At 45.2% G+C, this 25482-nt stretch overlaps 1 protein-coding gene across 4 annotated transcripts in view; it reads right to left on the bottom strand.

The window, feature by feature from the left end:
* The window catches only part of LOC146860386 (transient receptor potential cation channel subfamily M member 7-like), a 1286036-nt gene that overhangs the window by 362993 nt on the left and 897561 nt on the right, over nt 1-25482 (bottom strand). For all 4 annotated transcript variants that reach the window (XM_085644245.1, XM_085644247.1, XM_085644246.1 and 1 more), the window contains one exon: nt 1455-1636. In XM_085644245.1, coding sequence (XP_085500371.1) covers nt 1455-1636 — 182 coding nt within the window. The remainder of the gene's footprint in view (nt 1-1454; nt 1637-25482) is intronic.

Here is a 25482-nt window from a genome sequence, read left to right as displayed (position 1 = left end):
AAAATTGTTCTTGTTGAGTTTTATTTTGATATGTAAAAAAAACATAATTCTACAAATGAAGAGAAACATCTACTACTCCTTCGGCACACATACACACAAAACAATACAAAAATCTTCCAAGGTCAAACCCATTTTACTTTAATACTACAGCAAACAAACAATTTAGAAATGTAATACCAAACATTTCTAAACACATGCCAAAAACCCACAACATACACTATCCAGCAATTGTTCATTGATCATGGTGGAAATTATTTCCAGATAAGCAGGAAAACGTGACCTTATAGAAATGACATTGAAATGCTATATTCATGGTGGTTGGCCTATAAAAAATGCAGCCTAGGGCCTTACTGCTTATCTTCTTTTAGTGTCTTCAACACACTAGGGATTGCGGGTTCTGTTTCACTGATCTGGCCTCACCATTACCATCTGTGGTTATTTTATTTCTAAGGCTTCCCTAGAACATATAAAACACCTTGCTGACCGGGTGTGAATCTCCACTCGTGAGCAATCTCTGCATATTAGCACCAAAACCTTAGAAGACACGGAAACCCCAGGTAGGGAATACGCTTCTTGGATTCTGAAAGAATTAAACAAGACAATGGTCTTAAACGGATCCCTCCTGGAGTGAAAACAATGCTACCGCTCAGCTGTTTGATGTGTAGATGGTTCTTCTCATTGCTCAAACATGGAAAACAGAAGCTGCGGCAATAGGATACCATGTGATATGATACCAATTGCCCTAAGTCTGTGTCAGAGATGTGACAGCTGGGAGATTCAGTTCACTCTGAGCTTTCTTTGGATGCTCATGTGCCAGCAATGTCGAAAAATTGGTTTTTATCATATTTGCACTCTTAATTATATACTTTCTTTTTCACTCTCTCAGTAATCAATGCACTAATCCATTCTCGCATCGATTACTCCACTGCTATTTTTCTGGAAATCTCATCCAAAACATATTAAGAAGGTGACTTAATGGTGATCTTTGATACAAAAATAGGATCATATGTATGAAGGGCTCAGAACGTAATCAGGCACAGCGTTAAATGTGTCCTGTTGCACAGAGCCTCTCAGCTGGAAGCCTGGCCCCAAAACTCCCAGCCTATACACCGGACTTCAAACCGCATCCGCCTCAAAACGAAAGTTCAACTCAGCTAAATGGAGTAGTAAGAATTTCAGGGTTCTCAGTGCCAAGCTTAGGAACAAACTGCCGCAACACCTGAGAGGTCAAGATAACTCATTCTTGGTCAAGACATTTTAAAAACGTTCTGTTTTGAGCAGAGTCTGCAGACTGCCATTCCACTTGCTTGGGGGCCCAATATGTGCTCTGATTGGTTGGACATTTTGCTTTATAAATTACTACATAAATAGAGCACAGCAAAACATATACACCAATTTGAGACACAAAAATCAAGGATGATTTTAGAACATTGTATTTAAATGTTTTCTCTTACTTGGTCTGTGTGAGGTGACTTCCCTTTTCCTTCGAAATAAACAAGATATAATGGAGGACAAGTAGCTAAAGATGATCAGGGGTGGAGGCAGGACAGGTTTTTCAAGGTGTGCCATGATGTCGTGATAGCGCTGATACTTCCACAGTATATTCGAGATCATCTTCCCTTGCATGTAAACATTGCTGCCGCGGAAAAGAAAAACGTGTTAAAAGTTGATGTGCAACTCCAGCAATTGTTGTGAATATAAGCATACTATTGTATATACAAAATAGCGTGCTTTATTTTAACATTTCTTGATGGCAGGAATCAAATATCATAAGGGTTGAAAACAAACCTCTGTTTAGAATAAAACAAAAAAACGTACAACCATACATCTTGTTAAAAGGTGCATTGTAGATAGAAACAATATTATTGGCATTGGAAGTAAAAGGCACCGTCTACTTGTAAAGCGAAACTGTCCTTCCAGTGATCAAAAACAGGTTTAGTAACTGTAGCCTTTATTCAGTGGCGGTTGGTGGCAAATGACAAGGGCGGGTCTGGGGCATAAAAAATATAAACAACAAATATACATAATACACATAACATATACACATACACACTTATACATATACACAACAAATACACAATAATATACAAATGAACATAAATATGCATATAGAAAAAACCATCATCATCAAACTTTATTTTCGGTCGTACGACCATAAAAGTGCAGTGTGCAATAAAGCTCAAATAAAAATACATCGAATATAATAAAACATATAAAACATGATAAAATCAAGTGTAGGCTAGGGGAGAAAATTACAGACATCATGGAGGAAAGATCTCTCTGTAGTCCAAATCGAACGATAAAAACAAAAACCTCAAAATAGCCATAGAACACTAACAGGGTCCGCTATGTTGTCAATGTTCACCTATTACACTGCTACTACTAACCCTTTGCTACTTCCCAGTCAAAAAACGTAAAAAATATCATCATTAACATGTGACTATATTTCGATCTCTCAAGGAGTTGAACCACGGGACCGAGGTTATCTGGGGATGGTACAAAAGGCCAATCACGGGTGCTCGATATGGAGCTAACTCTTCGACGGACCACAAACGATGCCAAAAATTAGCATTTTATAGTCAAGCTTGTGAGCCTGTTTTCTCTGTGTAAAATCCAGGCACAAGGGGGGTCAGGGGAGTGCTTAGAGGTAGGTTTAAAAGAGATTTAAAAAAAACGTTTTCTACTACAGTAAAACAATTAGTATTCCCAATACCCCACAGATCCCCCCCATAGGGTGCCCCTCCCCAACAATTAGACATGGTAGATTTCTAGAGCAGGGGCCACTTTCCTAGACACCGTTTTTTCAGGATTTTTGAAGTTGTGTGCAGTCTGCTGAACTAGCATCAAGTTGACTTTATAAATATGGTGGCCCAATTTAAATTAGGAGTAAGACGAATACCCAGGTAATCAAAGGCCGATACTTGTTCCAAGATGTTGTCACCTGCAAACAAATGTCTTTTGGTCAATTTTACATTTCGTTTGGTAAAGACCATGTACTTGGTTTTGGCCTTGTTTACCTTCAGACTTCGCTTGTGGCAAAACCTTAAAAAATAATTCATCAATTATTGGAGACCTTGGGGAGTTTTTGAAATTAGTAGGGTGTTGTCGGCAAAGAGGAGCACTGGTACTCTTTGCTCTCCTATTTTGGAGGCGTTACACCCGTCTCTATCCCAAAAAAACGACCACCCCATTTATAAAGAGTGAGAAAGGGTAGGCACAAGCACACACTCCTGCCTCACACCTGGTTCAATTGGGAATTTCTCTGTTTGCTGATTATTTGCACCCCATCTCACTTGAGCTAAGTTTGAGGTGTGCAATCTAATTAGGATATCTAGGAGACTGTGAGGTATGCCTATCTATTTCAACAAAGAGTGGCTCAGGGAACCAAATCGAACGCAGACCGGAGATCAACAAAGGACACATATAATTTCCCACCATTGATGGTCACTTCCTTCCAGTACAAACAGAGGAAGTGAAAAACCTGGTCAAACATGCTAATATTGGCACAGAAGCCAGCTCGGAAGTTGCTTACAATACGAGACTCCAGAATCCAGTCCTGAATTCTCGCCAGACCCTGCTTGCAAAAGACTTTCTGGTAGGAGTCAATGAGACTTATGGGCCTATAGCTAGCTGGAACAGCTTTGTCACCCTTCTTGCAGATGGGTATTATTTCAGCGAACTTCCAAGATGGTGGAATACCCATGCCTGATACAATGGAGTTCGTTAGCATATTAATATACCAACCCCAGACGATTGGTTCCTCCCTGTACAAGTCATTTGGCATTCCTTCGGGCCGGGAGACCTGGAAGGGACACATGAATGGATTGCCGCTTGAGTTTCTTCCAGAGAGAAAACTAAAGCGTCTTCCACTCCCAATGGAACTGGCCCCCCCTTTCTATCGGGTCTTCTACCTCTATGTTACCCACTGCATATAGAGATTCGAAATGGGACACCCATTCTTCAGGCTGTATGGTAAGCTACAGTGTAGACCTTTCACCATCAAGACATCGGGCCGTCTTTTTCCAAAAGGTCTTAGCATCTCTAGCTGTTGGAGCCATATGTAACGAGGACCACAGGGAGTCTTCCCAGTCTTTCTAGGCTAACTCTATTGCCCGCCCATATCTTGCTCTGTAAGCCATTATCTCACGGCATGCATTAGATTTTACTGCCCGTACCAGGTCCCCCCTTAGTTTTCCTACATTCTTGGTTATACCATGCTACATGGGGTTTGGGTCTCTGCTGGTGTTTGCCTTTGTGAGAGTTGTGCTCATAACATGATTTGCCCAGCAGATCCCTAATCTCATTATACAGGAATTCATGACGTGTGCCCAGTTCCCTAAATGCTGCGTCTATTGGCTTTAGGGCCTGCTCTTCCACCACGTGCGGACCTTGTCTTTGACAATCTCCAGAGCCTTAGGTTTTTCCTCCACCCAGTTCCGTCTTTGTCTCGTCTGATTATTTGAGATAGATAGATCACCCAGGTCGGGCCTATTCTTGATGGCCGGTTCAGGGTCGCCCTGTATTCTTAGAGTAAGGATAAGCGCGTTGTGGTCACTATCTATTCTTTTGGCTACTAACATATCATAAACAGAAGGCCAGAGTTCATTGTACAGTAGTCAATTCTACTAGCATGGCTGGGTCGATCATAAGTAAGTTCCCCCTTTAAGTGCAATTTGGTTCTCTCATTTGTGGCTCTCGGGTCATGCTAAAGAGTAAGGGCCAACACCTGGCCTTCTTTCTTGGTCCATCTGACTAGAGGGAGCTCGAGCTGTGGGATCTGCCACTTACAATCCCACTCCTCGGTCAAATGAAGTGGGGCGAAGGAAAACAGTTTTAATGTACAATTAAAATCACCAGCTACCAAGGCTGGGATGTTATCGGGAAGAACTGACAAAGCAAGGTCTAGAATACAGATGGTGCTGGTTTCCTCAGAACACTGGTCAATATGGTTATAAAAAATTTAAATCCTAGTTGTCCAGCCACAATGGAAGGCCAGATCAATTATTAGAATGTCTTGGGAATCTACATGGACCTGCCTAACTCTGGAGCCCAATGCATTTTTGACCCCAATTACTAGGCCTCCTGAAGGCCTCCACCGCTCTTTCTTCATGGCATTTATGCCATAGGAAGAGAACCCATTCATGTGATTCATGTGGGGGTATATAGGCTCCAGGTTTCTCGGAATAAAACCACATGGTATTGGTCCACAAAGAAACACCGGTCTGGATCTATTAACAATTTGGTGATTCCGGCCACATTCCAAACCAGGAACTTCAAGGGTCTATATGGAGTTATGATGTAACTGCTGGCAGTAACAGAGACACTAGAACCATCCCCGGCCTCACTCACAGATGAATCAGCTGCCCCTTCCTGCCTTGATACCTCGTAGGATAGCTCATTGCTTTTCTCTAAATTTAAAACCAACCTTGGAGGAGAGCAGGCCTCTGACTGGTACGTGATCACTTTGTGCCTGACATTACCTGGGATAGTGTCTTGAATTGAGACTCCAAGTAGCTGGGGTAGTCATCTCTGCCTTCCAGCATTACCAACATTTCTGGGGAATTGCCTTTGCGAAACCCCCATAAGGGGAGTGTGGCTGTTTGTTCAGGGGAGTCTGTATCCGATTGCAATTGAGGAGTTAGCAATAGGGATTGTGCGAGGGTCAATTGACATAAGGCCATCGGGTCGGTGGATCTATAACTTTCTCTTGTGTCATCTTTACTACGTATACCCAGGAACGAGACAACAGCTCCCTTGGGTACGCTACTCCGTGGCTCTGAGCTAATCTCCACTTGGATGTTCTTATCACTATATACCTTTCCCTTTAGATTAACAACCTCTAGCCTCAGAGAGGCTACCTTGTCTTTCAGGGGCTCAATGATAGTTCTCGAAATCTGTAGTTCGTCAGCATAGGCTTTACAGCTATCTCCAATGCCAATGCACCCACCCCTTGGGGCCCCAAACTCCTCCACAGCAAGTACCTCAAACCTACTGTGGCATTCCACTTGAATAGCATGCACCTCAACTGGGCGGCCCTGCGGCTCACTCTGGGGCAAAGGGAGATCTAGTTCAGGCTCGGGGACAGGAGGCCCACAGCTAAGGTCTTTCACTTTATTTTTAGTAGAGTTCTTAAACATCTGGGGTATATGCTTAGCTGATTTCTTAGCCGGGGAGGGGGGGGGGGACTTGAGGGGGGAGGGGGGGAGACAGGAGAAAGGTCAAACAGAACCCCATGATAGGGAGCTGAGCTGGAAGAACTTCCATCTAAGGAAGGGGACTCTGACTCCCCTGTGAAAGCTATCTCATGACACTCAGTAATTAAACACTCAATACTGCCCATGGCTTCATTACAAACAGCACCCCTACCATTCTTTTTAGGGGAGGACATTCCCTGGGCCTTGTCATGACCCTTCCTCTTTCCCATGACTAAACAAGCCTATTGCAAACCTTCCAACAGCACTAATTAATAGAGTGAGATTCGGCACTAAACAGGGTAAAAAAAAAAGACAAGGAAAAGAAGGAAGTCTTATGTTATCAACAGGGCGATTGAGCAGCTGAAGTCAAGACACAGGGTTAATACAAAAACCGCATTTAAAGGTATAACCCTCTCCCACCCCGAGTCCAAACACACAATAAAGGGAAGACCCCTTTTTAGCTGTTGCAGTACCTGTTGTGCTTAATAGTCTCTGTGGAGGATGCCTTAGAGATGGAACACAGTTAATGAAAGGGAAACCAGTTGGTTTAGGGGCGCTCCAGGGCACCAAAAGTCGATGCGTCCTTCACCAGCTGGCTGATGCCAAGGGGTGTGGCTCCGCCCCACCTCTTCCTGATGCTGACCGGAGCAGACGAGCCTGCCCTTGGCCCGGGTGTGGCCCTGGCACGCCAATGCACATCCCGCACTGCAGGAGCCCCTCAGAAGCTTTATGTGCCTCCTGGCACGTGTGTGAAGTGCTGGCATCTGCAGCAAAAGCCGCAAGGCTGGCTTGAGGTTGCAGTCCCCCCTGGTTGAAGGCACGGGCGTCCTGCGCTGTAGAGCCCCTCAGCAGCTTTTTGCACCTCCTGGCGCACGTGTGAAGTGCTGGTGTCAGCAGCAAAACCCGCAGGGCAGGCTGGAGGTTGCAGTCCCCTCCTGGTTGAAGAACCGGGCGTCCCGCTCTGTGGGAGCCCCTCAGCAACTTCATGCGCCTCCTGGCACATGTGTGAAGTGCTGGCGTTGGCGGCAAAAGGCGCGGGGCAGGCTGGAGGTTGCAGTTCCCTCCTGGTTGAAGTAACAGGCGTCCCATATAGAAAAAACACTTACCTTACACTGCTGCTCAATGTTCTGCAGTATGTCCTCGTTGTTCTGCAGCATGTCCTGCAAGACAGCCAGGTTGGAAAAATAATTTGTGGTGTATTCATTGTTTTGCTGTGTGTGTGTGTTGCACAAATACTTTACAGAGTGCCCCTTTGGATAAGCCTGACTGTTCTGTGCCACGCTACCTGAGGGTGAGCACAGGCTATCTTTTAGTGTGTACCGGCTTACCCTGACTAGAGTGAAGATTCCTGCCTGGCCCGAGTGTATACCTCAGCCAACCAAGAACCCCATTTCTAACAGTTCCCAGATAAAAAAATTAATGTAATCAAAAGGAGAACAGTCACTTGAGCCAATATTGGTAGTCTCTCTGCCTTACCTAAAGAGGCATCCCCATGTGTTTTAAAAGGAGTCTCACCCACTAGGGTTCATAATGGCATGCTTCATCATCAAGTCCTCATCCACATTATTTCTATACCTGGGCGGGACAGCACCAAACACTGGAGCAGGATTGCCACTGAGCTGCAATAGAGTGGGTTGAATTGGCATTGATCTGAACTGTAAGATGTGCAATGAAGAGTGAGGAACTTTGCACATTTCTTCTGTAGACTAATATAAAGTGGTTTATGGCTCATAAACGATATTCTATATGTGCCAGAGTGAAAATGACCTAAATCAATGTGGGTATCTTGTTCTTGAATTCATAACGGACCGATTTTCAGTCAATGGATCCCCTTGAAGATCACATCAACATTTACAGCCCTTTTCTTCTATGAATGATCAAGAGGTGACAGAAAACTGTGAATATGAAGGGCGGGCACTAGAAAACCCTTGCTATGGGTTGCTTTAGTCTTTCCATCCATCAACACCTTAACCTGCATTGCCACAAATGTGTTTTTTATAACTAACCTAATCATATTTCCTTCATAGACTCTGGACTGTGGGAAACCTTTGTCTGCCATCTTGCACTGCTAGACATGCACTGGGCATGACATAAGGACCAGTGGCACCTTCTTGTGCTCTAAAACCAATATGATTAACGTGGTTAAGAGTGAGTTATGAAATCACTAGCGAAGCTGGCAGCACTGGTTGCAGTGCAAAAAGATGCGCGTCAGGTTGCAGCCATGAAGTGGATGGCACCACAAAGGAAAGAAATAGGTGCCATTCTCAGTCTCCTGTCAAGGCTCTTGCATGTCTGATATGAGGTGAATATCTAACTCTCAATGAAGGTCCTGAGGGAGGTGCTTTTCTCAAAGCAAACACAAGGAGATGATGGACGGAGTGCTGAAACTTTTCAAACACTCGCCCCCAGTCACAGATCTGCATTGAATCCATCATCATTCTTTAGCTCACTTTGCCACCCAAGTTCAGACATAGCTATATGCAAATCAGTCTTGATCCTGTGCCTCTTGGGAACAGTCCAGCCCAAACTGAAGATGTTGAGGAGGAAGGCATCATGCTGGTTGTAGGAAACTTGGCTACTGGTACTCAAGCAGCAACCACAATTCCTGTCAGGGTCAAGTCACAAGCAACCCTAAAACAACTGTGCTTAACCCTCTTGTAGCTTGGTACAAAGCAATCAGGCTTAACTTAGAGGCAATGTGTAAAGTATGCTATGCAGCACTTCAAACAGTAGTAGGGGAGAAGCAACTTCCCATACCAATTTAGAAAAAAAGTACATTTTAACAAATTATTTGTCACCAAAACAACAAAAATCGAATTAGTAGAACCAGAGATATGCAATTTTTATAGATAAAAATAGTGCTTAAAAGCAGAAAGTGACAACTAGGGTGATCTGGTCCTACGGTACTGGGACACAGTCACAAGTTCAGGCTGACCATGATGGAGCGGGGGCCAGATACAGGGACCAAGTTAGGCATGCTGAACAAAGTACCTTACATCCTGGTTGCAGAGTGTTGCGAGATCCCGCGTTGAGGATGCGTCATGCAGCAGGGGTTCAGAGAAGCTGTGCTTCAAGGTCCTGTGTCGGACATGCAGCGTGCGGCGGAGGTCTCGATGAAGATGTCTACAAAGCTTTCAATGCGAGGCCCTGTGTCGTCGAGGATGCGGTCAATGAAGGCTTGCAATGCAGAGTTCTGCGTTGGGGATGCATAGCACAGTTGCGGTTCCGAGGAGCTGCAATGCAAGGTTCTGCATCAGACATGCATTTTGCAGCAACGGTTCTGATGTGGAGCTGCAAGGAGATGCGTTGCGCTGCTTCGGATCTGTGAAAGAGACCACAGCTGAGCTCGCAGAGCACATTCAGGCCCACTTTTACTGGGGTGGCACCACTTTCAGGGCAAGACTGACAGCAGACAGAGTTCAGGTGCTGGATTTAAGGTGGTTGGAGCTTTTTCTGTCCCTGGGGCTCTGATGAGGAGGCTAGCCAACTAGCCCTTGGAGTAACTCTGCTGGTCCTGTATTCAAGATACAGGTCCAGTCCTTTTCACTCAGGCAGCAGGGTAAGCCCACAGGAACATTCCCCCTTTCAGCAGTGCAGCATAGCAGTCCTCCTGAACCTTCCACATGTCCAGAGGTGCCCTGAACAGTGGATCTGAGGGTTCTATTTTTTACCTGCTGCCTTCGTAGAAGTAGGAGAAGTCTCTAGAGATTCCCTTTAACGTGCTTGGAAGTTTCTGCCTCCCTGCTGCAAACACAATGGGATAGTTTGAAGTTCTTTGTGTGAAGGCAGGGTGCAGCCTAGAGACTTTTCAGTAGGGCTACTCAAATAGGTGGCACAATAAGTCACAAAGATCTGGGTTTAATCCATCGTTCCTTTGCTCACCACACCACCCAAGTTTGGATCAAGCTATATGCAAATCAGTCTTGACCCTGCTCCTCATGTGAACAGTTCAGCCCGAACTGACAAGCCCGGTCCTTTCTGGACAGGAAACAAGCAACCGGGGGCCGGTAATGGAATAGTAGCATTTAATTTACAGGCCCTGGGTATATGGACTACCACTTTCCAAGGGATTTATAAGTAAACTAAATATGCCAATCAGGGGTAGGACACTTTTACCATGTTTGTCACCAATAATATTTTTTAAACCGGAAATGTTTATGGTGAAAATAAGCTCAGTCATAGAAGGAGCTTTCAAACACTAAGTGGGTTCTGGTTCAGGATCCTATCCTTTCAGAAGCCCCCAGATAAAGCTAACTCTGTTCTGTGCAGTGTCTGCCTTGATGGCCTTTAATAATTCTTAAACAGATTGTTTTAAATACCGTTTTGCTCCAATTTATTTTTAATGTGATTGATGTGTGAGATTCTATTACAGACATTTTGCAGAGAAATGTTGTATTTATGTTTCATGCAGCAACCATGAACACAGTTTCTCTTAGATCAAAACAGGACCTCATATATGAGAAATTGGAGGGGGGTCTCTAGTTGCACTGCGCCATGCTACTGTATTGGAATATTGAAAACACACGTCACTATCCCTGAAAATTAGAGGCAAACACATTTAGAATCTGGATGAGCGTGGCTGTGCACTGTCGGTGACCTGGCCAAGAGGGCATGGAAGAGCTGAAATTGGATTATAAATTCAAAGCTTTTCCGAACAGTGGCCCCCAGATAAGTTTGGTCTAGGGCCCCACACATCCTTAAGATGTCCCTGATGGAGACCGGCCCTTTGAGGTGTTGAATAGGCCACAGAACATAAATTGCATTCACCTTTGGAATACCATGGAGGCCCAAGAAAGTCAAGATGGTTTTCTTTTAAATCGAAAGGCTCCGTTCAAAGTGGCGAAAGGTTTTAGATCTCTTGACTCCCATTACATAATATGATATGACTTTGGTATCATTAGCACATCAATGTTATATCTGTAAGACTGTCACTATAGACACATATTAAAACACTCGTGAAAGGATGTTTCATTTTTGTCTGACGGATACATTGGCCCAAATGCTTTAGTTCATGTGTCCATTTGTCTATTTGAAAAACAAGCTAATGACAATATGAGTCCACTTAGAGTTTTTCCAATGTTTATTAATTGCTGTCCTCAAATGTTTTTAAGTAAGACATTTCTTTAGCTTCATTGCAAAGAATCCTTCTAGCCCACATGGTTTCCCAAATTAATATACAATTATTTCAAATAAATTATGCCTTTGTAATTTTTTTTTTTACTTCAGCCATGTATTCCATAGTCTTGTGCAAAATGAATATTCTAATAATGGTGTTATGCTTTTGGGAGTAAACTTCACCCTTCATTAGGTGAATGTTTTTTGTGCACCTATAAAAAATGAACAAACAATACTCAAAGTTATGCGCTTTTAATACCGATTAAACATGTACAGTTCACATTTACCTTTTAATCTTAGGTCAAGAATTAGCCTGTCTTACGTGTGGTCAAAAGGTTCTCCAGAGTGTGATTGGCAGGGAGAAATTGACAAAATATCTGGTTAGTAATAAAGGGGTGTAGTTTGCTTTGGATTAAATGAAAACCTTCCTAATAGAATCTGCAACCAGCACTGTTTCACCACTTATCAACCCTCAATGCAATAGCGTAGCACAGAAGACAAACAACATTTTTTATGCGAGTGAGATTATTTTCTGGTAAATGAACCTGCTCAGACACTTGCAGAGGTGTACACAAAACGATAATTATTGTACTTATTTGTGGTCTGAACATGTCAGTGGTGCCATGTGAGAAAATAAGCTTTAAGTCGTGTGGCCTGCACAAATAATGGGTCCACCTTCACCCTTCCCTGGGAACCAAACACCCCATTGTAGCGCTTGCCTCTGTCAGGGTAGCTAAGCAGAGCAGTGCAAGGCCACCTCAAGGGGGATGGGTTGGGCTAGTTATCACCTTTCGTCTGCACTCAATAATATCACTCTATAAATAATTGTTCAGTCTGTTATTTCCTTAAGAAAAGTAAAAGTACATTTATCAGAAACACATACTACTTAATACTGTGCAGTAATTTACAAATATACAAGGCTGGTGGAAATACCTTTGGCAACATTATATTTGACCCCTAAAGGGTTATGACCCCAAAGTTAACAGTACACTCCTATCATGTACAATACAGCACATACCAATATATGGAGGTGTCAGTTTGCATTAGTTCAATATTATATGCCCGACCTTTACAGGCAGAGGTGCCCACTCTAACATTGACCACATACTTCTCTCTTGCAACACTGTCTATACCGATTTATGGATAACAGAGCAAGCAGTAAGCGATCATAACAGTATCTCAGTAACTTTACTGATGTGGGGAAATGTACATTCAGATCCCACCAGCTCTGTTGGAGATATTGTTGCAGAGAGACCAAATGGGGCAAGAATTAAGTGGGCTAAGGTTAATCCTGCTAAACTTCTGGGTGAAGTTATTATTAAATGTACATTAGAAATTGACTACTGCCTAAGTAATGAGACAGTACCCGCCATACTGCTTTCCAAATTTTACCAAATTAATACTGTTATCAAAGGCTTACTGACAGGTAGGAGTAGGCCATCAAAAAACAGGTCAGTTGGCTGGTTTGACAAAAATTGTATACAGGCTTTGTCGAGATTAAAAATTGCCCTGGATATCAAACCTAGGGATAATACTCTTATTAAAGCTGAACGCCATAACTATAAGACTTCTTTGAAAGTCCGTAAAAAAGAAATACAGGAGGAGCTATGGCATAAACTAAATTTAGCTGCTATTACAAATAATAATGGCTTATTCTGGGAGACAATCAATTGCCCTTTCCTTAAGAATGATACCATTCCCGAACTAACATCTCATGTAAATTGCAATGATTGGATCGATCATTTTACTAATATTTTTAATCCTGATAGGTTGGTTTTAGATTTGTTAGTTAATCACAACTCTGTATGGCTATCGTTACCTTTATCCATTAGCCTGGATGAGGTTTATTTGGGACTGATAAAAAGTAAAGGGGGGAAAGCCCCAGGCCCGGATGGTGTCCCCGTGGATTTATATAAACAGGAGATGGATCTTTGGGCACCTATTCTAACCCGTATTTTTAATGCCGCTATAGAAGGTAACCTTCCTTTGACCTGGGGACAATCTATTATTGTTCCCCTATTTAAGAAGGGATCCAGGTCCGAGGCACGGAACTATCGCCCTATCTCCCTCCTGGACTCATCAATCAAAATTTTGAGTAGAATACTCCTTAACAGATTAGAGATATGGGCAGAAGAAAATAATATTTTATCACCAGTTCAATATGGGTTCAGGAGGGGAATGGGTACAATGGAGCAGTGCCTGAACCTTGACCTCATCATAAACAAATATGTTACGGTCAAAAAAGGTAATCTGTTTTTATGTTTTGCTGATCTTAGCAGTGCCTTCGATCTGGTCGAACATTCTATTTTATGGCCAATACTACTGGAAATGGGTGCCCCAACAGAAATTGTACATTTTTTGGCCAGACTATATGAAAGGCTCTCCTGTAAAGTACGTTTTGGGCCTGATGGGGAATCTACCCCCTTATTTAGAGTGACTCGAGGCATCAGGCAGGGCTGTGTTTTGGCCCCTTTGCTTTTTTCTTTATTTGTTAATCAAATTGATTCAATCCTTAGGCAAGTTCCTGCTGATGCCCCCCCGAGTAGATGGCGACCCCATCCCAATATTATTATATGCGGATGACGCCGTCCTCTTGTCACGTACTCAAATTGGCCTCCAACGTTTAATTAGCTGCTTCTGCAGGTTTATTGACAAAAGGAAACTGTTAATTAATAAAGAAAAAACATATGTAATGACTTGTGGGAACAAGAAAGGTGCCAAAAGGACCTTCTTCCTGGACGAGAATAAAATCCAATCTGTGACTAGTTTTTGTTATCTTGGCGTCACATTCTCCGGTGATGGGAGATGGGATAATGAATGTGAAAATGTGCGCCTTAAAATGGAAAAGAATACTAACGGAGTGTTCAGATTTGCCTCCAAGCTTGGGAACAGTAGAATCAATGATATGATTTCAATTTATAAAGCCAGATGTATTCCTTCCGCTTTATATGGTGCTGGTGTGTGGGGACACCATACCCTTTGTGGTAATCATATCCAACTTGACGAGAACTCATTTTTGAGGCGTCTATTGTGTACCCCCGCATCAGCTTCCACAGAACTAATTCATAGAGAGGTGGGGCTAGATTATATTGAAGATCTTGCAGTCCTTCGCCCTCTGACTTTATGGCGTTCCATCTGGTCCAAAACTGAAACCATATTTACCCAAAGAGTAATCAGAGATTGCCTAAGGCTGGACCACTGTTTGCATATTTCTTGGCTAAGACACATTTATTACTGGTTCAAGCTCCTTTTTAATCTAGATCCTTTTTTAATACCTGAGGAAGCTGCCAGTATATCTAAATTAGATCTCAAGGTGTCTCTTTTACGTCATACAAGACAATCTAGAGACTCTGTTTGTCTTATGTTTTTTACCATGAATACAATTTAAGTGAAGGCTTCCAGCCATATTTGACTGAAGTTACATGAAGATCTCACCGTTTTGTTCTTACCCGCCTAAGGCTTGGAATAGTACACCACCTTGTGTCCTTTCCCATCACTAGGCAGCATAGTAATACTTTATGCCCCTGTGATGATTTATCCAAACAGAGTTGTTGTCATTTTATGCTTTTTTGTAAATTTTATGTGTTTTTAAGACGACATTTTTTAAAACCCATCTTTTTAAAATATAATGTCCGGTCTACAAGGAGCGCACTGCAGTTAATGTTTAATCTGGAAAGTGCAGATATTTGTTTTTATATAGCTACTTATATTTTGAAATGCATGAGTGCCAGGAAATCCATTGTCATGTAATTCATTTGGCTTCCAGTAAGTCGTATTGTCACTCTACCAAGCATCATAAGTGACTCTTTGCACATGACCAGAACTGCGAATTGCACTTTACCTTGCATATTTTGCACATTAACCGGCATGCTAGTTTTTAGGATATATAAATTTTAAGCCTATCAGAACTCTTTTATCTGTTCTATATTGCTCATCCTATCATGCACTGACTTTTCTACGGGGGTGGCAACATAATTAATTTTTCGGGGATAGTATAATAATTACTCTTGTTTTGTACCTAATTTTGTAACTGGTCTATATTCTGCCATCTTTCAGTTTTATTGTATGATTGTTGTATGTCATTTTATGTTTGCTATGTGGCTGTATATACTTGCCGAATAAAGCATTTTTGAATTGAACTGAACTGCATTAGTTCAATGCTGTCCCATTCTAAGATTCGAATCACGGTTTGTGGTCTTACTTCATTCCTTCACTCACTTCAATAACCATAATCCCACTGCACTTATTCAGAATAGTCAAGCATGGCAGCCATGTGCCCTCATTATCAGTAATAAAGCATGACATCCTTGCATTATTAGTACTAAAGCAAGACATCCCGTTCTGCACTTGTTATGAGTAATCAGGCATTGAAATAAGGTGCTCACATCATCATTAATAATATATTGAAGCCTCTTAGGAATATAAATTACTTACAACATTAACGATCCTTTCGGTAAAGCATTGTTGACATCATTGAATAATGCCAAACTGTCGTGGAGAACACCTTTCAATAAAGTATTTCAATCATTATGTCAACCATGGTTAAATAAAGCATTTTCTAACATGTACTGTGTGTTTGGGTCTGGTTTAAGCATCCTTAGGCCACAGAACCTGTAACCATAAACGTATCCCCTAGAGGGCGCTGCATACCCAGCTGTAGAACACATACCCAAACCTGGGGAATGTTTGAAAACAGAAGGAAATCCAGAGCTTTTCGTTCCTTTTTGGACCCTCCAACCATATGGTTTGCACTTGCAAGAAAGGTCTGGGGCTTCCTTTGGGGGGAGGAGCTGGGGGAGGGAGAGCTGCAGCACTTCGGCAGCCCCCCCCACTCTCTTGGGCATTTGTTGGTGGTCCCACAGTCTTAAAGCCACCATAACAGCAGAAATGGCTTTGTCCATTTCAAGCCCGGCAGATCATTATGGGGCTCTCCCTCGAGAGGATGCATGCTTTATTAGTGGCTCGAGACACTTCCTTCGTTGCACTGCTCAGCCTCACACAGCGTGTATCCTTTCTCCCTTATTTACTCCATGGTGGGTGGGAGCTCAGGGAACGCCTACCCCTGACTGCCTCCCCGACTCCCCAAGCGGCCCGCACTTCCACATGAGGCCACAGGAGCCGGCAGCTCTCCTTCCTTGTGGGCGAGGTGCTGCAAATCCTTCTCCTGACGATATCTCATTGTGTCGTTTTACATGCTTTTGAGCTCATTTTGCCCCTTGGGCAAGCACAGCTGGTTCCACTGGCTCCCTGCGCCAGCCTTCTGCCTTTTTCTCCTCTGCTGCTTCTCTCCTCCTTGCTGCAGAAGTCCAATTCTTCCCCAACAAGTACTTTGGAGGTGTAAGGGGACCAGCTGCCCTGGTCCTGGGGAGAGATCTACTGGTCCTGGGATCAACTGTAGTCAGAGTCCTTAGTCCAGATGGTCATCAAGGGGTCCCTCCTTCCAGTTACCATGGCTGCCGCCTCCAGTTACAGTATCCAGCAGAAAAACACAACCAAGAGAGAGCTCTTTCCTTTTCTTTGTGCAAGACCTTTTAAGTGGGGGCGCAGAGTTGTAGACGTTTGGTACCTCTGGCCTATCCTGGGGTGCCACATCACCTCTCCGCCCCTGCCCAACCCTACTGCACAGCATGCTGGGACCGTTAAAATTGGCGTCATTCTGGAGTCACTGGTCACATCCCCTCTAGGAGCCTCAGTTCCGCCCCTTGCTGAAATCACTGCCATGACCTTTCCCACCAAATCTTTAAACGGAAGCGCCCTCCTGTGTTGGTTCAAGAGGTCTGGGCTCTCTCCTTTGTTCAGTGGGCTGGGGCTGGCGCATCCCTGGAACAGTGCTACAGCAAATTGATGGTTGCAAATCCTTCATCCTCACCCCTTTCCTCATCAGGAGTGGAGTGAAGCACTGTTAATTGCTCCCTTTGTGTGATGAGGCCTTTGTTTCTGCTGCTGTAGAGAAATGTAATTAACTAGGCACAGCAGGATGACAAAAGGCTTGGGTTTCGATTCTGAGCTAAGCCAGAGAGATATGACAATCCAGGATGACCCATAAGTTGTACAGGCATAGCCTTGGACTTTCCAATTTGGGTCTGGCATTCAAGTTCCACTCCATTTCGATACGTCACTGGTTGATGTACGCCAAAGGGAAGCGAAATGGCACCCTAAGGCAGTCCTCCTAATAGGTGTATTATGAAGTGTCACTGCAGAAAAGACAGTAAACCACACTGACTATCCCTATGAGTGTACACTAACATTATAAGGCCTACCCCAGGTCATTATCCAATCCTAGAGTTCCCTCTGCACCAGGCTACATGTGCGCTGTTACTGGGTTGTGCATGACAGAAGTCTCACATGACTAGCCCTCCCACGTGTGTACACATTTTCACATGTAACTAGCCATGGGTCCCTAACCCTTGCTGCGTCACAGTGCCCATATCTTAAAAGGCGGACAGTGGCAATAAACGTGTGCAGTCCATATACTGTGTGTTTACCATGGGCGAGCCACCAGTTATGAGGCTCACCCACAGTAAAAGGTAAAAAACCAGGTGATCAAAAAGCAAGTCATTAGTGCAGATTTGACAGGCAGAACCCATTGTCTCACATGCCAACAATGCATTTCCAATGTATATCAATCCTGACGTTATGTCTATTGAGTTCTTCAGTGAAGTGTGGTGAAATAATAGGTGTTAACACTAATTTACAGAAATTATATTCTTTTGAAAATAATGTGGCTAATACGTCTCTTCATAGAGTACCACACAATAACTTCTCAGTATCCAGGGTAAAATAAGACAGGGACACAGCTTCATAATTATTTTTCCCAGGGGCTTTAAGTGGGATAAAAAAAAGTAGGGGGCTCTCAAAGGGGCGTGGTCTATGAGGTGTAACCAGGAAACAATTCTAAGAGGTGAGGTGTATACAATTGGACATATCACACAGTAATAGACATTCGCCTAAAACAAGCCAAACCTATTGGTTTTGCCAATGTTTGTCATCAGTATCAGTAACGAACAAGTAACTTACCTTCGGTAATGATATATCTGTAAGAGACATAGGTTAGTTATGGATTCCTCACCTTAGAATTACCCCCAGGCGTCAGACTGGATCCGGAGAAGTTTTTCCCTCAGCAGCACCTTTGCGTGTCGATAGGTGGCATCGGTCGACTCCACGTTAGTCCTTGGCGTCGTTGTTGCCGGAACGACATTGCGGTATCTACTTAGACGCCGCCCTCGCGGGCTGACGCCAGTTCTTTACACGACATTCCACACCAGAAGCGCAGAGCCATGCAATACACTGATCACTGGTGCACAAAACCTAGGGCACTGAAAGGGGAGTCCCTTACCCTAGAAATAAGTTTGCAGAACGGGGCAGATGGGTGGGGTGGTGAGGAATCCATAACTAACCTATGTCTCTTACGGATATATCGTTACCAAAGGTTAGTAACTTGTACATCTGAAAGAGCCAGTTATGGATTCCTCACCTTAGAATAGATACCTCAGCAATACCAACCCCGGTGGTGGGTCTGCGAACCAAGTTCACACCAGAAAGTCCTGGAGTACTGAACGGCCGAAGAAGCCATCTCTTCAAACTTGGCTGTCCAGGCAGTATTGTTTGGTAAATGTGTGCAGTGATGCCCACGTAGCTGCCTGGCAGATGTCAAGAAGGGGAACTCCACATCACAAAGCAGTAGTGGCTGCCGTCGCCCTGGTGGAATGGCACGCAACCCAACTGGAGGTTCCTTTTTTGCTATGGAATAGCAGATTTTGACGCAAAGAAAGACCCATCGGGAGATTGTTCGTTTTTACACAGCCCGACCTTTCCTGGCGCCTACATAACCGACAAAGAGCTGGTCATCCACCCGGAACTTATTTGCGCGATCCAGATAGAAGGAAAGCACACGTTTTAGATCCAGACAGTGGAGCCTCTCTTCCTCTTTAGAAGGATGCGTAAAGAAGGTGGGCAAAGTGATGGTTTGTCCTATATGGAAAGAGGTAACCACTTTGGGAAGGAAAGAAGGGCTAGTGCGGAGGACAACCTTGTCTGGATGAACAGCAAGGAAAAGAGGTTTAGAAAAAAAGAGCCTGAAGCTCACTCACCCTGCGAGCAGAGGTGAGGACAACCAGAAAAGCAGTCTTGAGAGTCAAGAGTCTGAGAGGACAATTAAGTAATTGCTTGAAAGGAGCACACATAAGGTACGTTAGAACCAGATTCAAGTACAACTGGGGCATTACGAAGGGAATAGGAGGGAAGAGGTGAGTAATGTCCTTAAGAAATCTATTTACAATAGGGGACTTGAAAAGAGAAGGCTGATCAGGAAGCCGAAGAAAGGTCGAAATGGCCAAAAGATAGCCTTTGAGGGTGCCCAGAGCAGAGCCCTGCTGGGCAAAAGAAAGAATCAAGAGGAGAACGTCTGATAGAGGAGCAGAAAGGGAATCCACAGCCTTTGCTGTGCACCATGCCCCAAATTTGTTCCATCTACAGGCGTATACCGTTTAAGTGGAGGGACGCCTGGCTGCCAAGATTACATTACAGACTACGGGAGGAAGGTCGAAAGCTGTCAACTGTCGCTGCTCAATCTCCACGCAAGGAGGTGGAGGCTGGACAGGTTCGGGTGGAGGACCATCTCCTGCTGCTGCGACAGAAGATCCTCCCGAAGAGGCAGTCTGATCGGAGGATCGATGGCCATGTGCAATAGCTCAAGATACCAGACTATTCGTGCCCAATCCGGAGCCACAAGAATGACTTGGGCCCGGTCGTGTTTGTTCTTCTTCAGCACTCTGGGCAGGAGTGGTATAGGCGGAAAGGCATATAGAAGACTGCAACTCGTGCGGAGGACAACTTTGTCCGGATGAACAGCCTGGAAAGGAGATTTTGAAGAAAGGGCCTGTAGCTCACTCACCCTGCATTCAGAGGTGATGGCAGCCAGAAAGGCACTTTTAAGAGTTTAAAGTCTGAGGACAGTTATGTAGCGGCCCGAAGGGAGCACACATCAAATAAGTAAGTAAGAACCAAGTTCAAGTCCCACTGGAGCATCACAAAAGGAGTTGGAGGAAACAAATGCGTAATGCCCTTAAGGAAGCAATTTACAATAGGGGATCAGAAAAGAGAAGGCTGGTCAGGCAGCCGAAGGAAGGCTGAAATAGCTGAAATATAGCCTTTGAGAGTGCCCCTGCTGGGCCAAAGAAAGAATGAAGAGGAGAACCTCTGAAAGGGGGGTAGGAAGGGGAGCCACAGCTTTTACTGTGCACCATGCCCCAAATTTGTTCCATCTACAGGCGTATATCGTTTTAGTGGAGGGACGCCTGGTTGCCAGGATAACATTACAGACTTCCAGAGGAAGGTCAAAAGCTGTCAACTGTCGCCGCTCAATCTCCACGCAGGGAGGTGGAGGCTGGACAGGTTCGGGTGAAGGACCGTCCCCTGCTGCTGCGACAGAAGATCCTTCCGAAGAGGCAGTCTGATCGGAGGATCTATGCCCATGTGTAATAGCTCAGGTTACCAGACTCTTCACGCCCAATCCGAAGTCAATAGAATGACTTGGGCCTGGTCGTGTTTGATCTTCTTCAGCACTCTGGCCAGAAGTGGTATAGGCGGAAAGGCGTATAGAAGACCGCAACTCCCCCGCCACAAAAAGATTCGCCTAGCGAGTGCCGCCTTGGAAATTCCAACGCGCAGAACTGCTGACATTGCGCATTCTCTTCGGTGGCGAATAGCTCTAACCAAGGCTCTCCCCACTGCTGAAAGAGACCTTGCACCACCTCAGAGTGAAGACGCCATTCGTGATCCATCATGCGCCTGCGGCTGAGTTCGTCCGCCCTGGTGTTCAGAGAACCTGCCAGGTGTTGAACCACCAGAGATATGCCCTGATGTTCCAGCCATGTCCAAAGGCAGAGAGTCTCTTGATATAGGGTCCACAACACCACCACGCCCTGTTTGTTGCAATACCCCATGGCGGTGGTGTCGTTCGTGAACACCTGCACCACGCTTCCCCGGACAGAGGGAAGGAATGCTTTCAGTGCAAGACGAATCGCCCAAAGCTCTAAAAGTTTGATATGGAGCCCGGAATCCGCCAGAGACCAAAGGCCTCTGATCTCTGCCCCTCCCATGTGGCCGCCCCACCCCAGCAGTGATGCATTTGTCACCCCTGTGAACTCTGTTTGGAGAAGAGAGAGGGATCTGCCGTTGAACCTATCCAGGTTCGTTAGCCACCACTGCAACTAGTGTGCAGTGCCCTCCGAGATCTGGACGCAATCGGAAAGATTCCCCTTTTGCTGTGCCCACTGGAACTTCAGGTCCCACTGCAGAGCCCACATATGCCACCTGGCATAGTCCACCAGCAGGATGCAGGAGGCCATGAGGCCCAGTAGCCTCAGGGTCATTCTGACCGAAACCCGGGATAGAGGCTGAAAGATCGGAATCATAGCCCGAATATCCCGGACTTGCTACTCGGGAGGATAAGCCCGAATTTGCGCTGTCTCCAGAACCGCTCCGATGAAAAGGGGCTTCAGAGAGGGGATCAGGTGTGACTTCGGCACATTGATGGTTAACCCCAGCAAATGCAGAAGGTTGACCGTAGTCTGGAGGTGGGTGACGACAGCCTGGGGCGAGCCAGCCTTTAACAGCCACTCATCGAGATAGGGGGAGACTGGAACCCCTGATCTGCTCAGATGAGCTGCGACCACCATCCATCACTTTCATAAACACCCGAGGGGCGCTGGTAAGGCCAAAGGGGAGAACGGTAAACTGAAAGTGCATGTGGCCTACCATGAGCCGCAGGTAACGCCGGTGGACCGGCAGGAAGGGGATGTGAAATAAAGCACCCTGCAAGTCCATCGCTACCATCCAGTCTCCAGGGTCGAGAGCAGACAGGACCTGAGCCAGTGTCAACATCTTGAACTTCTCCTTCGGGAGGAAGCGGTTGATGATCCTGAGATCCAATATAGGAAGCACGTTCTTATCCTTCTTGGACACCAGAAAGTAGCAGGAATAACAACCACGACCTACTTCTGGGGCAGGAACGCACTAGATGCCTCCCTTGGCTAAGAGAGCCGTGACTTCCTGCTGGAGAAGGGCCAGGTGATCCTCCGACATGTGACGGAATTGAGGTGGCATGGATGGAGGGGTAGTCTCGAAGTGGAGGGAGTAGCTCCTTCGGACTATCTGTAAAACCCACCTGTCCAACATGATGTAGAGCCAGTGGAGGAGGTGATGGCTAATCCTGTCGCCCACTGGCAATTGATGGACCTGAAAGGTCAGACTAGGAGGGTTTGGAGGCTGTTGCAGAGGGGGCACTGGTGGAATGGCCGGCCTGCTGGCCCCCCGACCCACGGCTGTGGGATCCACGTCCCCGGCCGCGCAAAGGCTAGACAGCTTGAGCAGGCCTGTGGCTCTGGGTGGAACGTGGCGGGGCACCCCTTCCGTAGCCACAAAGTGGCGAAAAACAGACTGCGCTGGGCGGGAGGTGGGAGCAAGGCCTAAGGATCTGGCCCTTGAATCCTTAAAGTGCTCGAGCGTGTTGTCTGCCTGGTTGCCAAACAGGCGACAGCCATCAAAGGGCATATCCAAAAGTGGTGCTTGGACATCCACCGAAAAGCCAGTGGACCTCAACCAGGCGTAGCGTCTCAATGCTACTGACGTGGAAATCGTCCTCCCCAGTGAGTCAGCGGTGTCCAGCCCACACCGGATGGTTTGCTGCATCTCTCCGTTTGGCAACAACACGGGAGAACACGGCCCGGGCCTCCTCCAGGCACTGTGGCAGCACCTGCGCAACCATGTCCCACACCGAGTGGGGGTAATAGCCCAATAGAAATACGGTGTTCACCAACCGCAGTCCCAAGCTGGAGGAAGAAAATGTCTTCCCAAGGTGGTCCAGCTTCTTGGATTCCCTATCAGGTGGTATGTTAGGGAATGTGCGCTTGGATGTTGAGCCTTGGACTACCAAGCCCTCAGAGGTAGGATGGGAAGAGAGGAAAATGGGGTTGCCCGGGGCCGGGAGGAGGCGTCGGGCAATCATCCTGTCCACAGGAGCCCCTGTGTTGGGCTTGGACCAAGTGCCCAAAAGGATGGCTGTAAGGGCCTCATTGAACGGCAGCAAGGGCTCCATGGAGGCCGCTGCCAGTTAAAGCATCTGTCAGGAGGTTAGTCCTGACAGCCACCATAGGAAGCTCGAGGTTTAGGGCCTCGTCTGCCCTATGCAACACCACTGCCTACGATGCACCCTCCTCCGTAGCCACGGTAGGGGGAGATAGCATGCCAAGGTCTGGGGAGGAATACAGACCACTGGCCTCACCCAACTCCTCTCTCCAGTCCGGTTCCTCCAACTGTTCTGCAAGAGGGTCCACAGACCCCTCCCAGTCCTCCTCACCCTCTCCTGTGAGCCTCTCAGGGCGGTAAGAAACATCAGGGGAGAACAGGTTCACAAAAGTATCGGTCGGTCCTTTTTAAAGCTCGAACAAGCAAAAAATTCCGCGAAGCTGTGGATGGCGGAATTTTTGGCAATTCCGTTCTCCGCGGAACGCAAAATTACCCAAATTCCGCGAGGGGAACGGAATTGACCGCCCAGGCCTAACTACAACCCTTAATGCTGCGATTTACAAAAACCACATCCGATATAAAAAAAAATTCAAAATGTATTTAAGCATCATAAAAATTAATCCAACAGGTTTTTTGTTTCTAGCCATAATTTAAAACGATACACAGTACGTTTCCTCCTCTGTGGCAGGACCACGGAAGAGACCAGGTCAGTGACAGGTGAGGAGTCCAGACCACTTGAAACCTGCAATTCTACATACCGATTTTGCTCATGGTATTATGGAAAGAATACCTCCCACTCATGGTAATCCCTAATGTCTGAATCGGATCCAAAGAGCCGATGTGGAGTATGAGCTCTGCTATGTGGAAAAAACAAGGTATCAGAGTCTGAAGGATTGGCTATAGGTAGGTTTTCCTGTTTACAGTTTCTAATTTTTGCAAATTCTGGTGGGATTTTTTCAGTGCTTTCCAGTGATTTTAATACCTTAAAAACACAGTGTTATCAGTGGTTACACATTTGCGCACCATTAAGAACAAATAAACACTGTTTTTCCGGTGTTAATGGAACATTTTGCTTTTATTATTGCTTGCTTTCTGCACTGATAGTGCATGTGTATACATAGTGTGCATACAGGGTATATGAGGGCCAAATACATTTTTACAAATCAAACTTATTGTAGTACACCATGCAATAATTCTTTAGGGAGTCTTTGGTCATGCACACTCGTTCTTTCCTTCTCATGTAAACGTTTATCTCTGAAAAGGCCCTCAACATTGGTACTTGAGACGGGCAACGTCAAAACAGCCAGTTCACAAGTTGCTAACTCTGGCCACTGACATAGCTTTCCATTCCAATACTGGTGTACCTGAAGAATATGATTCTCTGGAACAGGTTCTGCAACATATGCGTTGAACTGGGTGCATATGTCCACACTTATTGAAGGGGTCAAAAATAAAGCAGTACTTTTCATATGCAATTGTTGGTGAAGGGACATTTCTATTCATCATTGCAAGCCATTTCTCATGCACTGTAAAATAAAACTTCCTGAATTGCTCCTGAACCTTTCTTTCCATACCAAGTGGCAAGAATTCTAACATGGAACATGTTGCAGTGCAAAAGTCACTAAAAGTGTTGCCTAACCTACTCTAAAAGAGATGTTTCACATCTGCACCAATTACACTGAGCACTTGGTAGACAAGGGTGTTTTCGGGCTCTTGTTTTCTGATTATATCAACTACAACAGTCATGTTTTCCTGTAAACATCTAAGAATGCAGTAGAGTGTACTTTTTTCACATCACTGTGAATATGCGCCCAAAGATCTTCACATTTCTTGCCTTTGGCATCATCACCAAGCAAAACATCTGTAAAAAGTTGCCACGTGGATTATATAGCATTCACTGCCTCTAGGGCTGAGAACCACCGGCTAAATGACACAGTTGGGATGACTCTTTATTTGATGCCACACAAAGCACAAAATGAGAAATATTTGCATTTTGGTTCCCACGCATAACGAAACAGTGCACCAGAATGGACTCCAAATTCAATAGCATTCTTCATTAACTCTGAAGTTTGTAAATATGTTTTCAGCATACCATCTAGCAAGTATCACTCCAATCTTTGTTGAACTTGGTATGAACTTTTTGCAG

Source organism: Triturus cristatus, chromosome 3_1 (assembly GCF_964204655.1).
Source record: "Triturus cristatus chromosome 3_1, aTriCri1.1, whole genome shotgun sequence".
In the NCBI taxonomy this organism is placed as follows: Eukaryota; Metazoa; Chordata; class Amphibia; order Caudata; family Salamandridae; genus Triturus; species Triturus cristatus.
This window is presented reverse-complemented; position numbering and strand designations above follow the sequence as displayed.